This window comes from Mercenaria mercenaria, chromosome 5, assembly GCF_021730395.1.
Source record: "Mercenaria mercenaria strain notata chromosome 5, MADL_Memer_1, whole genome shotgun sequence".
NCBI lineage: Eukaryota > Metazoa > Mollusca > Bivalvia > Venerida > Veneridae > Mercenaria > Mercenaria mercenaria.
In genome coordinates this window covers 68677165-68698645 of record NC_069365.1, presented here as the reverse complement: position 1 = coordinate 68698645, position 21481 = coordinate 68677165, and the positions used below count along the sequence as shown (strand labels likewise).

The 21481-nt window shown below is 37.2% G+C and overlaps 1 protein-coding gene across 1 annotated transcript in view; it reads right to left on the bottom strand.

The window, feature by feature from the left end:
- Positions 1–3493: 3493 nt before the first annotated feature.
- The window catches only part of LOC123557520 (probable dolichyl pyrophosphate Glc1Man9GlcNAc2 alpha-1,3-glucosyltransferase), a 29922-nt gene continuing 11934 nt past the window's right edge, over positions 3494–21481 (bottom strand). The window contains exons 8-14 of the mRNA XM_045349024.2: positions 21251–21354; positions 20061–20181; positions 18810–18946; positions 17240–17379; positions 14492–14589; positions 5112–5184; positions 3494–3902 (exon numbers count right to left, since the gene is read on the bottom strand). Coding sequence (XP_045204959.2) covers positions 3662–3902; positions 5112–5184; positions 14492–14589; positions 17240–17379; positions 18810–18946; positions 20061–20181; positions 21251–21354 — 914 coding nt within the window. The 3' untranslated portion in view covers positions 3494–3661. The remainder of the gene's footprint in view (positions 3903–5111; positions 5185–14491; positions 14590–17239; positions 17380–18809; positions 18947–20060; positions 20182–21250; positions 21355–21481) is intronic.

Below are 21481 nucleotides of genomic sequence, written 5' to 3'. Positions count from 1 at the left end.
GGATTAAAATTTACATATATAAAAACGTACAGTTGTTTTCATCTGGAATTTTTTTTTTTTTGGCTGATTATACAAAAAGTTATCATAAAAGTTATTTATAGTAACAACAAAGTGAAATAAACCCTACAAAAAAAAAAAAAACTATAAATTTAATTTCCCAAAAAAAACTCTTTACCAGGGGAGATAATCAAAAAAAAACCCAAAATTTTGGGTGTACCCTTTTTTTCCACGGAAATGGTCTAAATTTTTCTACGGCCGTAAAAAAAATTTTCAAAATAATTTTATAAAAAAAAAGGGATTACGGGTTTAATTCCAAAAGAAACTCTTTCCAGGTAGAGATAGATCAAAATACACCTAAATTTGTATGACCATGCATGTTTTACACAGAAAGTGGTCAATTTTTCCCTACGGCCAGTAATAATAAAGTTGAATATAATCATTTATAGTAACAACAAAGGGATTACGGTCATTCTAAAAAAGTGCCTCTAGTGGTGAACATTTCTACCAGTTACATCAAAATCCCTCCATGCATGAAGAAGAAATGCTCCGGACAAACTCATTCTTGAATTTGACCTTAACCTTAAGTATGACCTTGACCTCAGACTAGGGACTGTCTGCCAAGACGATTCGTCTCGTGGGGTGAACATGTGCCAAGTACATCAATCCTCTGAGAGAAAATGCTCCGGACAAACTCTTCTTGAATTGCCTTTAACCCTAGTAGACTTGACCTCAGACCTAGGGACCTGGTTCTTGCGCAAGACAATTCGTCTCGTGGTGGTGAACATTTGTGCCAAGTTACATCAAAATCCCTCCATGCATGAAGAAGAAATGCTCCGGACAAACTCATTCTTGAATTTGACCTTTAACCTCTAAGTATGACCTTGACCTCCGACCTAGGGACCTGGTTCTTGTGCAAGACAATTCGTCTCGTGGTGGTGAACATTTGTGCCAAGTTACATTAAAATCCCTTGATGCATAAAGAAGAAATGCTCCAGACAAAGTCATTCTTGAATTTGACCTTTGACCTCTAAGTATGACCTTGACCTTAGACCTAGAGCCGGGACTTTGCGCACAACATGTTGTCTCATCCAGGAAATGTTTGTGCCAACTGATATTTAAATCCTGTTTTGCATGACAAAGTTATAGACCGGACAGGAAAAAAATCCTATTGACCTTTGATCTCAAAGTGTGACCTTGACCTTTAAGCTAGGGTTCTGGGTGTTGTGCATGACACGTCGTCTCATCATGGGGAACATTTATGCCAAGTAATATTGTAATCCCTTGATGGATGACAAAGTTCTGGACCGGACAGGAAAAAAACCCTATTAACCTTTGGCCTCCAATTGTTACCTTGACCTTTGAGCTAGGGGTCCGGGTTTTGCGCATGACATGTTGCCTCATAATAGGGAACATTTGTGCCAAGTAATATCAAAATCCCTTCATGGATGACAGAGTTATAGACCGGACAGGAAACAGACCCTGTCATGCCATGTTAACATTTGACTGCTAAGTGTGACTTTGAGCTAGGGGTCTGAAAGTTGTGCACGACACATCGTCTTATTATGAGGTACAATTATGCCAACTGATATAAAAATCCCTTCATAGATGGGAGAGTGATGGACCGAACAGGAAAAAAGCCCTGTTGACCTTTGACCTCAAATTGTGACCTTGACCTTTGAGCTAGGGGTGCAGGTTTTGCGCACGGCACATCGTCTCATCATGGGGAACATTTTTGCCAAGTAATATTAAAATCCCTTCATGGATGAAAGAGTTATGGACCGGACACGAAACAGACCCTGTTCATGCCATGTTAACATTTGACTGCTAAGTGTGACCTTGACCATTGAGCTAGGGGTCTCAAAGTTGTGCATGACACATCATCTTGTTATGAGGTACAATTGTGCCATGTGATATTAAAATCCCTTCATGGATGGGAGAGTTATGGACCGGACAGGAAAAAAGCCCTGTTGACCTTTGACCTCCAATTGTGACCTTGACCTTTAAGCTAGGGGTCCGGGTTTTGCGCATGACACATCATCTCATCATGGGGAACATTTGTGCCAAGTAATATTAAAATCCCTTCATGGATAAAAGAGTTATGGACCGGACACGAAATTGCGGACGGACGGAATAGCGCATTCCTATAGTCCCCGAAACTGGTTTTCAACCAGTAGGGGACTAATAAAGTATTGGAACAGCCTGAAAAATTGGCAACAGTCTGGGATAATAATCAAATGAATTGTTATTTATTATGCTCTGAATGGAAATTACTAAAGGGAGTTTGCATTTTTAAATGATGAAGAAAATAACACATGATATTTATAAAGATTTAGAACTGGTTTTCACTTTTCTGTTATTGTTTTAAATTAAAAACAAGAGCTGTCACTACTGGTGACAAATGCCCCCGCAGTGCCTTGACCTTTGACCTGGTGACTTTGACCTGGTGACCCCAAAGTCAATAGGGGTCATGTACTCAATAAGTACTATTAGCATGTGAAGATTGAATGTCCTGGGTGCAGTGGTTCGCCAGTAAAGTGCCTTCATGCAAAAAGTTAACGTTGGCCCCTTTGACCTGGTGACCCCAAAGTCAGTAGGGGTTGTGTAGTCAATGAGTACTATCATCACATGAAGTTTGAAGGTCCTGGGTGCAGAGGTTCGCGAGTAAAATGCCTTCATGCAAAAAGTTAACGTTGGCCTCTGACCTTCACCTTTGACCTGGTGACCCCAAAGTCAGTAGGGGTCGTGTACTCGACGAGTACTATCGGCATGTGAAGTCTGAAGGTCCTGGGTGCAGTGGCCCGTGAGTAAAGTGCCTTCATGCAAAAAGTTAACGTTGTGACTAATGAACGAACGAACAGTTGAAAACTAATATGTCTCCCTTCGGGGCATAAAAATCAAGGCCTTCGTGTTGTTTATCAACTAATAAAAATTTTGTTTTTTTGGGGGGTTTAACGCCTTTTTTCAACAGTATTTCAGTCATGCAACGATGGGCAGTTAACCTAACCAGTGTTCCTGGATTCTGTACCAGTACAAACCTGTTCTCTGCAAGTAACTGCCAACTTCCCCGCAAGTAACTGCCAACTTCCCCACATGAATCAGAGGTGGAGGACTAATGATTTCAGACACAATGTCGTTTATCAAATAGTCACGGAGAACATTCACCCCGCCCGAGGATCGAACTCACGATCCCGTGATCCGTAGACCAATGCTCTTACCTACTGCGCTAAGTGGGCAGGCTCCTAATAAAAAATGGTTCACAGGAACTGATAATTAAATATCAAAACATCTGAATGATAAACTGTGCTAAATCAGACAATAAACCACAGGCCTTGTTCATGCCAATTTTAACATGCTCGTGCAAACCTGGTGATAATTTTACTTCTTTCAACCAGTAGTAATGAACCTGGATGTCTTGAGGCTATTTAATGTCATAATGTTCTCTCCCTAGTATACGCATTATGCACAACCATTGTTTATCGCAAATATACAATGCCTGACTTCCTTCTTTATTTATATGACATGCCGATCAAATTATGTTTGCAAGTCGGATATACATTATGTTTTTCATTCTGTGTGAAACAAAATTTTCAATTTTATTTTCAAGAAAACTTTGACAAGGCAGGTTTCAGATGCATAAATATTCTTCAAACATCAAATGCCTCTAACTCTGTTTCTGTTTCGACTTCTTGTAAAATGTAATCCAGTAAAATCTGATCCAGCAGTAGATAACTCCAATTGCACAATATATGGACGTCAACATCAGAGGAAGAAATGGTAGTTTATAGGCCAGTCCAAGGCTATTGTGTATCACACTGTTATATAATTCTAAAGGCACTATTCCCAGAAGGTACAGTGTTTCTGGTGTTGATAACAATGGAAGTGATGTGTAACTCCAGGGTGCCCTGAAAAATATCAGAAATATTACTTAATGGAACTATGAAATTTCAAAATGATTATTGTAGAAATGACTGCCTCGGTAGCCTTGTGGTAGAGCGTCCGCTTCAAGTGCGGGAGGTCGTGGGTTCGATCCCAGCAACGTATACCCAAAAAGTTAAAAAAAAAGGGACTAGCAGCTTCCCCGTTGGCGCTCGCATAAAGGGGTGTGCTAGGATGGTTCCCGCCCGGGTTTTCAGTTAATGTGATGGGTGGGGTATCATGCCACGTGTCTACGGCGTGATATTCCAGTGAGGCAGGCCACTATAAAATTGGGCATTGTGCTCACTGCTCAAGTAGACACTGTTTATATGACTGAAAAATTGTTGAAAAAGACGTTAAACCCGAACACACACACATATTGTAGAAATGTCAATACTTTGGCTCCACAGCAACACACTGATTTTGAAGACGGAGGAAAAAATCTCTCGTCTTCCTTGTCTGCTTTTGCCCTAGAAGTAAATGCTTTTATTGTAGTTCATTAGACTTCAAAATGTCATAGTAGCTAAGTCTTACAAGGAACTGACAGCTTCCCCATATTGCAAAGATGTAAAAACAATTTTCGACTAAATGATCCCACTCAGACACTGGGTTTGGCAATGCTAAATTCTAGCCCTAGCTTTCTTTGTTTGAAGAGGTCCTCAATTTAAGAATTTTTAAACAATATAGGAAGGGGACATTAGTCTTATGTTTCTCTGTGTGGGGACAACATGCCAAGTGCTTGTGTCCTGAATGCTATAACGAGCGTAAGTCTGAGGGACTACTAACATCTTACAGGAGGGGATTAATGCAAAGAAATGTACAGTAAGGCATGACCTCCCTGGCTCAAGCACCAAAGCTCACATTTAGCAATTCCTGTGGTCCTCGCCAGCCTCCCATCCATTTCCTATGTTTGGATGGCTCAAGAAACCCTGGATACCAGGATCATTTTGCTATCACCTTGTGATCTCCAGCGATCAGTATGTTACTGTATGATATGCGTTTTTTTTCAGTTTTGTATTGTTTTAAGTCACATCAACATAGCTACAGTGAAATGGTGATTTTCATGATTTAAGTTGTAATTCTTTTTTGTGTATTATTTCAGACACACTTTGTATGTGTACATATTTTTACAAATACAATCTGTCCGATGTAAGAGAAAGAAAAAATGTGTAAATCTGTTTAATTCACAATCTTACCTGAATATATTAGCTACACCAGTAAAGGCATACAGTGTGGTAAATGCAAGAAGGCATATCTTTATTGGTGTTTCTGAAAAACAACAATTATTATAAACTGAAATAAATGTCTGACAATTTGATACAACACATTTTATATACAAGTCATAAGTGACAGTAGATGGAACAAGAGCTGTCTGTTGACAGCGCGCTTGACTATTCGAAGAATTGATGTAAGTATGGGTTCCTAGTTTTTTTCGAATCGTCTAGCTAAAAAGATATGAGAAGAAATGTTATTTACTCTTGCCTACACACAGAGACGATGATGGAAAGCAAGTGTTCAAAGATTCAAAGCCATATATCCCCGAGGACACCGGGCACATTTTTATGCAATCTCGCCAGGCATAGGTATGTTTTTGACAACACAGAAAATGACGTCACTCAACCTTCAGCTATTTCCAGAAGTAAAGAAAATGAAATTAGACAGGCTAAACTTGAAAACGAAAGTTGCATTTGCTTTGGTCGATAGTCAGGAGTTACCCCGTCTAAATGTATGCGCTTGGACTTCTTTTTTATTTTTTTGCTAATGGAGAGTCAATTTTCAGCACTTTTTAACTTTTTTAGCACGACATGTCAGCTTTTCATTTTCATCCATGTAACAGAGCAAGGGAGATTTTGGAACTTCATCAAATCGTTCAAAAAGGTCCTTTTTGGAAGTGTCTAGAAAGTTTCGTAATATGCCTCGGATGTATGTTATTTTCTTATTTGAGAGATGCAGACTAGACAGTCAGAAATATTTTCATCAAAATGAATTTCGTGTAATAAATGTCTGATTATATGGAAGCGTGAAAGGGCCATCAGTTACTAATACGTTTTATTATGTTATAGGTGTGGAAAGGATATCAAACAGTCTACACAAAATATGGCATGGTACATGAAACTTGACTAATTTCTATGTCAAACAAGAAGGCCATGATGGCCCTATATTGCTCATCTGAGTTTATGCTTGCTTGAACAAATTTCTTTGCTAAAGCTTCAAAAACAAAACAAGAGGGCCATGATGGTCCTATATCGCTCACCTGTTATCATTGCACTTGAGGACAAGAAGGTCTCAGAAAAAATATCTAAATCCAAAGGACAGGAACCAACAAGGGAGAATTTAACAAAAAGAACAAAAAAAATGCCTTTACAAGGTACAGATCAGCCAGTGTCAAATACACCTAAAAAATTGGAGGTACATCCATGTTGGACACAGAAGTGGTTCGATTTTTCCCTACGGACCAATAATTAAAAGTTACTAAAAATAAGATATCTTTAGTAACGAAAAAGGGAAGTATTAAAAAAACAGAGAGGCCTAGATGGCTAGGTCGCTCACCTAGAAACATCCTAACAGTGGAAAACATTGTTTTGTCCTAGTGATTTCAAGGAAACAATATTCTGACCAATTTCATTACGATTGGACCAAAAATTGGTCTCTTGCGATAAACAAGCATTTTTCTTAGATATGACTTGTTTTTGACCCTCAGATGACCCATGTTCAAACTCGACTAGATTTTATCAAGGCAATCATTCTGACCAAAATTCATGAAGATCAACTGAAAAATACAGCCTCTATCACATACAGAAGTTTTTTCTTTGATTTGACCAAGTGACCTAGTTTTGACCTCAGATGACCCATATTCAAATTCAACCTAGAATTTCATTAAGGCAATCAACCTGACCAAATTTCATAAAAATCAATTGAAAAAAACAGTCTCTATCGCATACACAAGATTTTCTTTAATTTGACCTAGTGACCTAGTTTTTGACCTCAGATAACCCATATTCAAAATCGACCTAGATTTCATCAAAGACAATCATTCTGACCAAATTCATACAGATCAATTGAAAAATACATCCTCTATGGCATACACAATGTTTTTCTTCGATTTGACCTAGTGACCTAGTTTTTGACCCGAGATGACCCATTTTCGAACACGGCCTAGATTTTATCAAGGTAATCATTCTGGCTAAATTTCATGAAGATCAGTTGAAAAATACAGCCTCTACTGCATACACAAGGTTTTTCTTTTGATTTGACCTAGTGACCTAGTTTTTGACCCAGATGACCTATTTTCGACTTGGTCTAAATTTCATCAAGGTATCTATTCTGACCAAAATTCATGAAGATCAATTGAAAAATACAGCTCTATCGCATACACAAGGTTTTTACGTGATATGACCTAGTGACCTAGTTTTTTTACCCCAGCTGACCTATTTTCGAACTTGGTCTAAATTTCATTAAGGTAATCATTCTGACCAAAATTCATGAAGATCAATTGAAAAATACGCCTCTATCGCTATTCACAAGGTTTTTCTTTGATTTGACCTAGTGACCTAGTTTTTGACCCGAGATGACCCATTTTCGAACTCGGCCTAGATTTCATCAAGGCAATCATTCTGACCAAAATTCATGAGATCATTTGAAAAATACAGCCTCTATCGCTATACACAGGTTTTTCTTTGATTTGACCTAGTGACTAGTTTTTGACCCGAGATGACCCATTTCAAACTCGGCCTAGATTCATCAAGGTTATCATTCTGACCAATATTCATGAAGAAGAATTGAAAATACAGCCTCTATCGCATACACAAGGTTTTTCTTTGATTTGACCTAGTGACCTAGTTTTTGACCCGAGATGACCCATTTTCCAACTCGGCTTAGATTTCATCAAGGTTATCATTCTGACCAATATTCATGAAGATTAATTGAAATAATACCGCCTCTATCGCATACACAAGGTTTTTCTTTGATTTGACTAGTGACCTAGTTTTGACCGAGATGACCATTTTCGAACTCGGCCTAGATTTCATCAAAGTTATCATTCTGACCAAATTCATGAAGATTAAATGAAAAATACAGCCTCTATCGCATACACAAGGTTTTTCTTTGATTTGACCTAGTGACCTAGTTTTTGACCCGAGATGACCCATTTTCGAACTCGGCCTAGATTTCATCAAGGTTATCATTCTGACCAATATTCATGAAGATTAATTGAAAAATACAGCCTCTATTGCATACACAAGCTAAATGTTGACAGACGACGGACGACAGACGACAGACGACGGACGACGGACGCCGGACATCGAGCGATCAGAAAAACTCACCTGAGCATTGCTCAGGTGAGCTAAAAAATATATTGTAAGTGAACAAAAGAAAGATCTGCCAAATAAATCTGTTGACATAAATGGAATTTCAGATCAGTATCTTCATTAGTTACGGAGATACACCTATTTTAGTTTGAAATAAAGGGAGGTAATTTGACATAAAATCAGTCCATAGTTATCTACCCTGATTGTCTCACTCCAACAAATAACAATAATGAAATTTCAAATACGTCCTATAAGTACTTACTGATATAAATCCATTCTGATTACAATCAGGGGAGGTAATCAGATATAAAATAACTCTGGAACCTACGATTGGATCTGATTTGTCATGGAATCCAAGAGTTATTGTTGTTGAAGACATTTTGGAAGTTTGTATCAAATAAAACCATAAATGAAGTCTCTATATGGCTGCAAAAGCCAAAACAGCCAATTTTGGACCTTTAAGGGGCCATAACTCTGGAACCCATGAAGAAATCTGGCCAGTTCAAGAAAGGAAGCAAGATCTTGTGGTGATACAAGTTGTGTGCAAGTTTGGTTGAAATCAAATCATAAATGAAGCTGCTATTGTGCAGACAAGGTCAAAATAGCTAATTTTGGCCCTTTCAAGGGCCATTACTCTGGAATCCATTATGGGATCTGGCCGGTTCAAGAAAAGAACCGAGATCTTATGGTGACACAAGTTTTGTGCAAGTCTGATTAAATTCAAATCATAAATGAAGCTGCTATTGTGCAGACAAGGTCAAAATAGCTAATTCTGGCCCTTTCAGGGGCCATAACTCTGGAACCCATGATGGAATCTCTCCAGTTCAATAAAGGAACCAAGATCTTATGGTGATACAAGTTTTGTGCAAGTTTGGTTAAAATAAAATCATAAATGAAGCTGCTATTGTGCAGACAAGGTCAAAATAACTAATTCTGGCCCTTTCAGGGGCCATAACTCTGGAACCAATGGCGGAATCTTGCCACTTCAAGAAAGGAACCAAGATCTTATGGTGATACAAGTTGTGTGCCAGTTTGGTAAAAATCAAATCATAAATAAAGCTGCTATTGTGCAGACAAGGTCAAAATAGCTAATTTTGGCCCTTTCAGGGGCCATAACTCTGGAACCCATAATGGGATCTGGCCAGTTCAAGAAAGGAACCATGATCTTATGGTGATACAAGTTGTGTGCAAGTTTGGTTAAAATAAAATCATAAATGAAACCACTATCGTGCAGACAAGAAATTGTTGACGCACACACGCACGGACAGACGGACGGACTGATGACAGACGAAGGGTGATCACAAAAGCTCACCTTGTCACTATGTGACAGGTGAGCTAAAAAATTTAGGCGAGAAGGTCATGGTAAAGATTCTTCAAGATAAGTACTGAAATCTGTCAAAAATTATACAAATCTCTTTGCTGTAGTTCAAAAACAAGAATGTAGGTCAGTAGGTCAGGGCTAAGAACATTAAAGATGAGTATTGTACTCTTTATCCTAAGTTATTGACGTGGTCCAAATTTCTATGCTGTTATGATCGATGTGCAAAACCGTATATGTCGCCCAAATTTCAAGGCTGTATCTTAAAAAACAAGAAAGTGGGTCAGTAGGTCAAGGTCACAGTCAAGTGACCCCTAATTACTTAGGGTCATCAGGTAATTATAATTAATCTAGGAAATATGATCAGATAATTTTTGAAGTATTTTTTCTTATATAACTCATATACAAGTGAACCCCGGGGCAGGGCCTCTTTTCACCCCAGGGGCATAATTTGAACAATCTTGTTAGAGGACCACTAGGCAATTCTACATACCAAATATCAAAGGCTTAAGCCTTGAACTTTCAGACAAGAAGATTTTTCAATTTTTTTCCCTATATAAGTCTATGTAAAACTTGGGGCCCCCGGGGCAGGGCCTCTTTTCAACCCAGGGGCATAATTTGAACAATTTTGGTAGAGGACCATTAGGCAATGCAACATACCAAATATCAAAAGCCTAGGCCTTGCAGTTTCTGGCAAGAAAATTTTTAAAGTTTTTTCCTATATAAGTCTATGTAAAACTTCTCAACATACCAAATATCAAAAGCCTAGACCTTGGAGTTTCAGACAAAAAGATTTTTTCCTATATGTCTATGTAAAACTTGGTACCCCCTGGGGCGGGGCCTCTTTTCACCCCAGGGACATAATTTGAGCAAACTTAGTAGAGGACCACAAAGCAATGCTACATACCAAATATCAAAGGCCTAGGTCTTGTGGTTTCAGACAAGATTTTAATTTTTTTTTTCCTATATAAGTCTATGTAAAACTTGGGACCCCCGGGGCGGGGCCTCTTTTCACCCCAGGGGCACAATTTGAACAATCTTCATAGAGGACCATTAGATGATGTCACATGCCAAATATCAAGGCTCTATGCCTTGCAGTTTTGGACAAGGAGATTTTTTAAGTTTTTCCTTTTGGTTGCCATTGCAACCAGAGTTCTGTGTGGAATTCAATTCTTTGAACAATTTTGAAAGGGGGCCATCCAAGGATCATTCCTGTGAAGTTTCATCAAATTTGAACTGGTGGTTTTGGAGAAGATGTTGTTTAAAGGAAAGTGCGGCCGGACGGCGGACGGTGAGCGGTCACAATAGCTCACCCTGAGCCTCTGGCTCAGATGAGCTAAAAAGGGCCATTACTAAGCTAAAATCCGTGTCCTAGTTATGTAGTCTTGCCTACATATGGAGACCATGATTGTAAACAAATTGTCAAAGTTTCAAAGCCATATGTCAAAAAGTTCAGACAAAATATGGACTGGTACAAAAAACTTAACTGATTTCCAAATCCGAAAAGGGCCATAATTCAGCCAAATACATTTGCAATAGTTATGTACTCTTGTCTACAGATAGAGATTGTTATAATAAACAAATGTTCAAACATTCAAAGCCTTGATAAAACACTGACTTGTACAAAAACTGAACAAATTTCCAAGTCCAAAATGGGCCATAATTCAGCCAGAATACTTGAAAGAGTTATGTACTCTTGCCTACAGATAGAGACTGTTATAACTAGAGCTATCACTAAAGGTGCTGAATGTACCCCCCGCATGCACTGACACAGTACATTGCAATTTGATGCACACAAGATTGCATAATTATGTGGACTGTATGTATATAGACTGTATGTATACAGTAGAGTAACAAAAAACAAAGTCCCATAACTATGCAGAATATTTATCTAAAAGAATGTAACATGCACCATGCACAACTAGGGTTGGTACTGATCACTTGTGTGAAGTTTCATTAAATTGTGTGTAAGGGTTTGGTAGATTAGACATGCACAAGATTGCATATGCAGACTGCATGTACATAGTATGTTAACAAGAAACAAAGTCCCATAACTCTGCAATTTTTGTCGCTGAAAGAACCTAACATGCCCCATACACAACTACTGTTGTTACTGATCACTTGTGTGAAGTTTCATTAAATTGTGTCAAGGGGATGAGGAGAGATGGTGCACACAAGATTGTGTCTATGTATATAGTATAGTAACAAAAAAAACAAAGTCCCATAACTCTGAAAATTTTTTTCTGAAAGAACCTAACATGCCCCATGCACAACTACTGTTGTTACTGATCACTTGTGTGAAGTTTCATTAAATTGTGTCAAGGGGATGAGGAGAGATGGTGCGCACAAGATTGTGTCTATGTATATAGTATAGTAACAAAAAAACAAAGTCCCATAACTCTGCAAATTTTTTTTCTAAAAGAACCTAACATGCCCCATGCACAACTACTGTTGGTACTGATAACTTGTGTGATGTTTCATTAAAATTGTGTCAAGGGGATGAGGAGAGATGGTGCGCACAAGATTGTGTCGTGTCTATGTATATAGTATAGTAACAAAAAAAACAAAGTCCCATAACTCTGCAATTTTTTTTTCTAAAAGAACCTAACATGCCCCATGCACAACTACTGTTGGTACTGATTACTTGTGTGATGTTTCATTAAATTGTGTCAAGGGGATGAGGAGAGATGGTGCGCACAAGATTGTGTCTATGTATATAGTGTAGCAACAAAAAAAACAAGAGGGCCATGATGGCCCTATATCGCTCACCTGTTATCATTGCAATTGAGGACAAGAAGGTCCTCAGAAAAAATATCTAAGTCCAAAGGACAGGAACAACAAAGGGAAGGAATTTAACCAAAAAGAAAAAAAAATCTTACAAGGTATAGATATGTTAAAATACACCTAAAAATTGGAGGTACCATCCATGTTGTACCACAGAAAACTGGTCTCGTGTTTTCCCTACGGCCAATAATAAAAAAGTTACTAAAATAAGCTATTTATAGTAACGTAAAAGGGAAGTAATTAAAAAAAAATATTGTAAGTGGACAAAAGAAGGATCTGCCAAATATATCTGTTGACATAAATGAAATTTCAGATCAGTATCTTCATTAGTTATGGAGATATAACAATTTTAATTTGAAATAAAGGGAGGTAATTTGACATAAAATCAGTCCATAGTTATCTACCCTGATTGTCTCAGTCCAACTAATAACAATAATGAAATTTCAAATAAGCCCTGTAAGTACTTACTGATATAAATCCATTTTGATTACGATCAGGGGAGGTAATCAGATAAAAATAACTCTGGAGAACATATGATTGGATCTGATTTGTCATGGAATCCAAGATTTATTGTTGTTGAAGATATTTTGGAAGTTTGTATCAAATAAAACCATAAATGAAGTCTCTATATGGCTGCAAAAGCCAAAATAGCCAATTTTGGACCTTTAAGGGGCCATAACTCTGGAACCCAAGACGGAATCTGGCAGTTGAAGAAAGGAAGCAAGACCTTGTGGTGAAACAAGTTGTGTGCAAGTTTGGTTAAAATCAAATCATAAATGAAGCTGCTATTGTGCAGACAAGGTCAAAATAGCTAATTTTTGCCCTTTCAGGGGCCATCACTCTGGAACCATAAAGGAATCTCGCCAGTTCAAGAAAGGAACCAAGATCTTATGGTGATACAAGTTGTGTGCAAGTTTGGTTAAAATAAAATCATAAATGAAGCTGCTATTGTGCAGACAAGGTCAAAATAGCTAATTCTGGCCCTTTCAGGGGCCATAACTCTGGAACCCATAATGGAATCTAGCCAGTTCAAGAAAGGAACCAAGATCTTATGGTGATACAAGTTGTGTGCCAGTTTGGTAAAATTCAAATCATAAATAAAGCTGCTATTGTGCAGACAAGGTCAAAATAGCTAACTTTGGCCCTTTCAGGGGCCATAACTCTGGAACCCATAATGGGATCTGGCCAGTTCAAGAAAGGAACCGTGATCTTATGGTGATACAAGTTGTGTGCAAGTTTGGTTAAAATAAAATCATAAATGAAACCACTATCGTGCAGACAAGAAATTGTTGACGGACGGACGCACGCACGCACGGACGGACGGACTGACGACGGACGACGGACGAAGGGTGATCACAAAAGCTCACCTTGTCACTATGTGACAGGTGAGCTAAAAAGTCCCATAACTCTGCAATTTTTTTTTCTAAAAGAACCTAACATGCCCCATGCACAACTTTTGTTGGTACTGATCACTTGTGTGACGTTTCATTAAATTCTGTCAAGGGGATAAGGAGAGATGGTGCGCACAAGATTGCGTCTACGGACAGACGGACAGACAGACAATGGACAGACAGACAGACAGACAACCTGAAACCAGTATACCCCCCCTTACAACTTTGTTGTCGGGGGGTACAATAAACAAGAGATAAAAGTTCTGCAGGATGTCTTCCCTTATCAAAGTGTATGTTTTCCATCACAATTCTCAAAAGGCATTACATGTATTTCTGAGGAGAGTTTAGAGAACTGGCAAATACTGGTACAAAATCCAGGAACACCATTTATTAGGTCCACATTTATACAACTGAAATTCTGTTAAAATGGTGCTAAAGACAAAGCAAACAAATAGACTGACAGTTGTTGGACTTATCACAGTTGCTACACAGATTATCAATGGGTAACTCTTAAGCCCAAAACGTTGTTCAATGAATTTATGCCATTCTTTAGCAGTACTCAGCTAAACTAACCTGTGTCCCTGGCTTTTATACCAGAACTAACTTCGTCTACCCAATTCACTGACAACTTCCCCACATGAATCAGAGGTAGAGGACAAATGACTTCAGACGTATTCTCTTAAGTAAAATTGTCAGAGGCAGATGCCTTGTCCGTGAATCAACCTCAGAACCTCTCTATTTACAAACTTGATATAATCATCAAAAACAATACATACCAAACTGTGTGAATAGTAATGGAAATAATGAATAATGTCCAATTGTAGACACCACCAGATATATCTGTGCATCCTTCTTTTTATCAATGGTCAGCAGACTGAAATATTAACAAGAGCTGTCCATAAGACAGCACGCTCGACTTTTCTCAGTGCTTGACTCTGAATTAGAGCTTTGTCAGTGAAAACTTTATAAAACTTTAACCAAAATATTCTAAGTTAAAAAGGGACATAACACTGTCAAAATTCAAATCAGAGGTATGGGGATTGTTTCTCCTAGTGTAGACTCTGATAGTAAATAACTATTTAAAGTTTCAAGTCAATAGCTGTGATAGTAACATAGATATTTCACTTTATCAAAAACTTAACCAACTGCGATGGCGGTGGTGACGCTGGGGTGGGTGCAATAGCTCTACTTTTTCTTTGAAAAGTCGAGCTAAAAGTAACATAACAAATTACTTCACAATTCAGCAATTTTAATTAGATTCGAAATATTCTAGCCATGTATAGTAAAACTTCAGCTTAGCTACTTAAAATTTTTAACTATAAACAACTAAAAAGGTAGGTAGAGAATTCAAATTGTGATCTTGTAGCTTTCATGTATATAAGACTGACAGATATTAAACATCCATGCTGAACATCGTGTTTTTCAGACATTAGTAGAAACATTATAAAACCAAAGCTACTGTTTGTTCCACTTTTTTAATAAGTGGTTAATAACATTCATGTTATCCAATATTCTAAAGATCTCTGAATGTGGTAATGTAAACTTTCTAAATTTTCAAAATATCTTGATTAGTTTTGAATTTAGTCACAAAGTGACTTTGATAGGCTAATTTCCATTGTAAATTTCAGCTATTTTAGACATCAAAAGATTTTTAAAATGTTATTCAACTTTCAGAATATCTTAGTTAGCATGAAAACAACATTTCCATTTAAATTATTGTCAGAAACTGTATAATTTTGACACAGAAAAAAGCACTTAAGATGGTCTTACACAGCGAATAATACATTTAATATATATAATAATAATAATAATATAATAATGCATTTTGGCCCTAAAATTGACATTCTTAAAGAAAATGTAATAATTATGTCCTGCATATTGACAGTCAGCCTTACTGTCTTTCTTTAGGTTAATTTTGACAACAGGCAGGTTTTAAAACAATAACGTACAATAAGCAGCAATGTAAGAACACGAATTAATATTTGATGAATTTGGCAAAATTTAGAACATGGATTTATACATTTTATTTAGCCATACAATTGAAAACAGGTAAATCTACAACTATGAAAATTTCATTGAGATCTACAGCATGGAACTTTCTCTCAATGCTAAAATATTATCTAAGGCATAATTTTTCCCATGGAAGCCCATTGTAACAAGAGCACCGCCTTGCGGGTGCTGACGCTCATCTGATTTTTTTTGTGTAATAGAAATATTGTCCTACCCATGATTTTCTAAGTCTAAAAAGGGCCATCATTCTTGCAAAAAGCAGGATAGAGTTATGTTTCTTGATGTACAGTGTCCACTTATGATGGTGAAAAACTGTTGCAAGTTTTAAAGCAATAGCTTTGATAGTTTATGAGAAAAGTTGACTTAAACATAATACTCAACCAAGAAAATGATTTTCTAAGTCCAAAAGGGGCAATAATTATTGCAAAAAGCAGGATGGAGTTACGCTGCTTGCTGTACAGGGTCAGCTTATGATGGTGAACAAGTGTTGCAAGTTTCAAAGCAATAGCTTTGATAGTTTAAGAGAAAAAGTTGACCTAAACATAAAACTTAACCAAAAAATCTGATATTTTCTAAGTCCAAAAGGGGCCATAAATCTAGCAAAAAGCAGGATGGAGTTATGTTTCTTGCTGTACAGGGTCAACTTATGATGGTGAACAAGTGTTGCAAGTTTTAAAGCAATAGCTTTGATAGTTTAGGATAAAAGCTGACCTAAACATAAAACTTAACCAAGAAAACTGATTTTCTAAGTCCAAAAGGGGCAATAAATCTTGCAAAAAGCAAGATGGAGTTATGTTTCTTGATGTACAGGGTCTGCTTATGATGGTGAACAAGTATTCCAAGTTTCAAAGCAATAGCTTTGATAGTTTGGGAAAAAGTTGACCTAAACATAAAACTTAACCAAGAAATCTGATATTTTCTAAGTACAAAAGGGGCCATAAATCTTGCAAAAAGCAAGATGGAGTTATGTTTCTTGCTATACAGGGTCAGCTTATGATGGTGAACAAGTATTCCAAGTTTCAAAGCAATAGCTTTGATAGTTTAGGAGAAAAGCTGACCTAAACATAAAACTTAACCAGGCAACGCCGACGCAGACGCCGACGCCGACGCCGACAACCGCTCAAGTGATGACAATAACTCATCATTTTTTTTCAAAAAATCAGATGAGCTAAAAATTGAAAACATAACTAAATTTCAAATCAACCTTACTAAATATCAAGCACATGACCCTGAGCCGTGCCATGAGATCCATGCTATTCGCTAACAGTTTCTCTAATTGCAATAGGCTTTGAAAGTGAACAGCATGGATCCAGACCAGTCTGCGCGGATGCAAACGCACTATGTTGGTTTTCTCATGGTGCGGCTCACCCTATCTTTTTTATTGGTTGAGTTTCCCATGGATACAATAATGCTTTGAAAGAATATGGTCTACTAATGTTCTACATTGTAGAACAATATTTCTTTCAAATATGCAGAACTAACTTCACTGGGAGCAAAGAAAATATTTCACAAACCTCAGAGGTATTATAATCATAAGAACAGCTTTTTCGTGGACATGCCAGCCAAACATAAACGATCCAAATGCACACAGTATAAGTGCTCGCAGGAAACTCTGCACGCCTTTAGGTCGGATCCATAATAAATATAATGCTGGCTGAAAAAAATGTTTATTATTAACATTAAAAACTTCTGTGGCAGCAAAAAGGCTAATGTCTGTGGTTGACCTGAATCAATAAGAAATGCTTTGTTGACAACACAATGTCATGTCCCTGAAATGGCACATCTGAAACAAGGTTAGAGTAAGTGTTTAGTTTGGGTTAATGTCCTTGCCTGAGACCGTCGAGGTAGAGACCTGCCTCATGCTAGGGATACCCCTCTTCAAGATCATGCTTAACATTTGTTGAAATTTTCATTGGAATATCTTGAACTGTTTACAAGTTACCGCTGAAACACAAAAAATGTTTCAGATAGAAGTACAAAACAAGAGCACCGCCTTGCGGGTGCTGACGCTCATCTGATTTTTTTTGTATAATAGAAATATTGTCCTACCCATGATTTTCTAAGTCTAAAAAGGGCCATCATTCTTGCAAAAAGCAGGACAGAGTTATGTTTCTTGATGTACAGTGTCCACTTATGATGGTGAAAACCTGCTGCAAGTTTTAAAGCAATAGCTTTGATAGTTTATGAGAAAAGTTGACTTAAACATAATACTCAACCAAGAAAATGATTTTCTAAGTCCAAAAGGGGCAATAATTATTGCAAAAAGCAGGATGGAGTTATGTTGCTTCCTGTACAGGGTCAGTTTATGATGGTGAACAAGTGTTGCAAGTTTCAAAGCAATAGCTTTGATAGTTTAAGAGAAAAAGTTGACCTAAACATAAAACTTAACCAAGAAATCTGATATTTTCTAAGTCCAAAAGGGGCCATAAATCTTGCAAAAAGCAGGATGGAGTTATGTTTCTTGCTGTACAGGGTCAGCTTATGATGGTGAACAAGTGTTACAAGTTTTAAAGCAATAGCTTTGATAGTTTAGGATAAAAGCTGACCTAAACATAAAACTTAACCAAGAAAACTGATTTTCTAAGTCCAAAAGGGGCAATAATTCTTGCAAAAAGCAAGATGGAGTTATGTTTCTTGATGTACAGGGTCTGCTTATGATGGTGAACAAGTATTCCAAGTTTCAAAGCAATAGCTTTGATAGTTTAGGAGAAAAGTTGACCTAAACATAAAACTTAACCAAGAAATCTGATATTTTCTAAGTACAAAAGGGGCCATAAATCTTGCAAAAAGCAAGATGGAGTTATGTTTCTTGCTATACAGGGTCAGCTTATGATGGTGAACAAGTATTCCAAGTTTCAAAGCAATAGCTTTGATAGTTTAGGAGAAAAGCTGACCTAAACATAAAACTTAACCAGGCAACGCCGACGCAGACGCCGACGCCGACGCCGACGCCGACAACCGCTCAAGTGATGACAATAACTCATCATTTTTTTTCAAAAAATCAGATGAGCTAAAAATGAAACAACATCTAATAAGTACTTAAATCAAAACTATTCTAGAGACAGATAAACAGTCCTCACTCACCATCATAGACAGGGCAGATAATACGAGGGTGACAAGTGGTGATATGGATGGTAATACTGTATGCTGAAATTCTTGTACCAAACCTCCTGTCATAGACGCTGTCTGGTTCTCTGTTCCTAGCAACCCAAGTCTGGTTCCTACAAAGCAAGTACGCATGTACCAAATTATAGAATTTTGTGAAATCAGTGTCTGAAAGTGGTGTGGGTAAGAGGTTGGGGGGGGGGTGGTGGGGGTGGGGAGTCAACTGTAAACTGTCAAATCAGAAATATTCATGATGGATGAATTTGCACCAATTTTGCATTTCTGATTATTTCCCTAATTTTTTTTCTTGCTTACGCTAAATAAAGCACTATGATATCAGACTGTTTTTAAATCTCTTGAAATTTTGGCTTGAAAAAGGAATTTGATACTGAAGTAAAATTTTTAATGTTAAACACTATCTAGATTTCAGATAAAGATTTTCTCACTTACATATTATTTCTTAAGTTTGGAGATATTTCACAAGCAGGTGGCACTATTTAATGCTGACTCGCAGTTAGTGGCTTCATAATATAGCAAAATTGTTGCAAGTTGTACCTTTTTAATTTTGATACCAAAGTAAACTCTGGCTTAAGAAACATTTTCCTACATTTATTACAAGAACAGTCAAATGTGTGCAAAAGACCACTTCAAAATAAAGGCCAAAATTATAAAATTTATCTATATAGATCACTTTTTTCCCCTTCTCATTTAACCATAGACAGTGTAAATTTACTTATACTGAGAGGCCTCTTGTCAGCAAAGATCTTTTTTTTCGCTGTCTTTAGAGGCTTTTTTTGTTGGACATAACGTCGCATTGACACAGATCATATAGTGACTTTCCAGATTTGATGGTGGAGGAGGACCCCTGGTGCCCTTCCATTCCACATTATTTCATCATGGACAGGCACCTGGGCAGAACCACCGACCTTCCATAAGCCAGCTGGATGGCGTCCTCACCTAAAGAATTCAACGCCCCGAGTGAAGCTCAAACCTGCATCGGTGAGGGGCAAGTGGTTTGAAGTGAGCTACCTTCGTCACTCCACTACGGAGGCCCGTTTGTAAAGGCATTTTTGTTAGTATTGTGCTATATAAAGGTTTTAAGGAAAAGCAAACCTAGTATCAGAATTTCGTGAACTTCATTTACAACAATATGAAAAAAGATCCTTTGCACATAAGTGTATCCTACTTCACTGTTAACTTTGATAAAACATAAAGTATATACAGATATACCTGCAACAGCCAGAGCTTTGTCAGCAATATTATAAATTGCCCAGAAATTTGGTGCCCAGTATGCATGACACAGACCTCTCTTAAAGGGAAATAATCTAGATAAAACTTGCGGTACCTGCCCCTGCAAATAAAAAGTTGAATGTTTATGTTCCCTTTTAATATTAAGACATTCTGAGCCACTTGATTCAGAAGCTGTCTTTGAATTTTTCAAACCTTCTTAGCATCCATGTACATTTCCTTTTTTTCATTTACTCATTCATTTCATCAGTGAATATTAAATATCAGGCTGCTATTACTCAAAATTCCAAGTGCCTCTTGTTCAGAGTAATTACAAGTTTTTGCTTTCAATCTGGTAAAGCAAAGCAATTTCTTCAAACCTAATTTTACACCAAGTTTCATTGAACATTAACCTTTAGCCTGCTGGCGGCACGTGGTTTTGCCTTTGCGACCAGTGCAGACCAAGATCATCCTGCATGTCTGTGCAGGCTAATCATGGTCTGCACTGTTCGCTATTCAGTTAGTAAATTTTCAGTGAACACCCCTTTGAATAGTAAATTTTACTGCCCATATTGAAAGATGGGCCAGTCCATTTTAAAAGTTTAGCAGGGTATAGGTTAAGGATGACTACCCGTAATAGGCCTCAAATTCACCAAAAGCGTACATACAACTTGATAATGTAAGCTTTGAAAAACTCAAACGATAGAAATAACGTGCATATTGACAAGTTATATAGTGACAGAAGTTCTCAAAAATTTCCTTTACATTACCTCCCCTGAAAATTTTGATTTTTTCATAAGTTATCTCCCCTGAAAACTAGAAACAAATAATTTTCTCCTTTTCCCTACGGGGAATTTTAGGTTTCTTTTTGGTATTTGTATCAGAATCATAAAATGCAGCTTTCTACCGCAAAATTTTCTGGAAACTCAAGCTCAGATTCTCATAATCAAAGAAATTATATATTTCCCATAGGCATTAATGTTAACTTCAATACCGATTATCTTCCCCAAAAATGATAAAATTCGAAAAATCTCTCGGTGAAACGTTTTAAATTTTGAATATTTTTAAAGTAACCAAATTTCATTTAAATATTACCATCCAGTTACAAGATATGAAATATGGCTATTACACCATGTTATCCTTAATAATGAAAGAGAAAAACGAAACTGCTGAAAAAGAAGAATCATACTAACCAGAATAATAAAAGGACCAAATGACACAGTAAATACTCCTACGACAATAATACCAAGTCCTATTAACCTGAGCGGAGAAAATGATCTCCATTTTAAACTTCCATCTGAAAATATATATATGTATGCAAATTAGTTTGGCTTTTTTCTTTTCCAATATTTTTATATAAAGGTGAAAAGCTACATTGTCAAGCTGAATTCCACTAATCGGGACATGTTTGCTTTGTTTGTTTG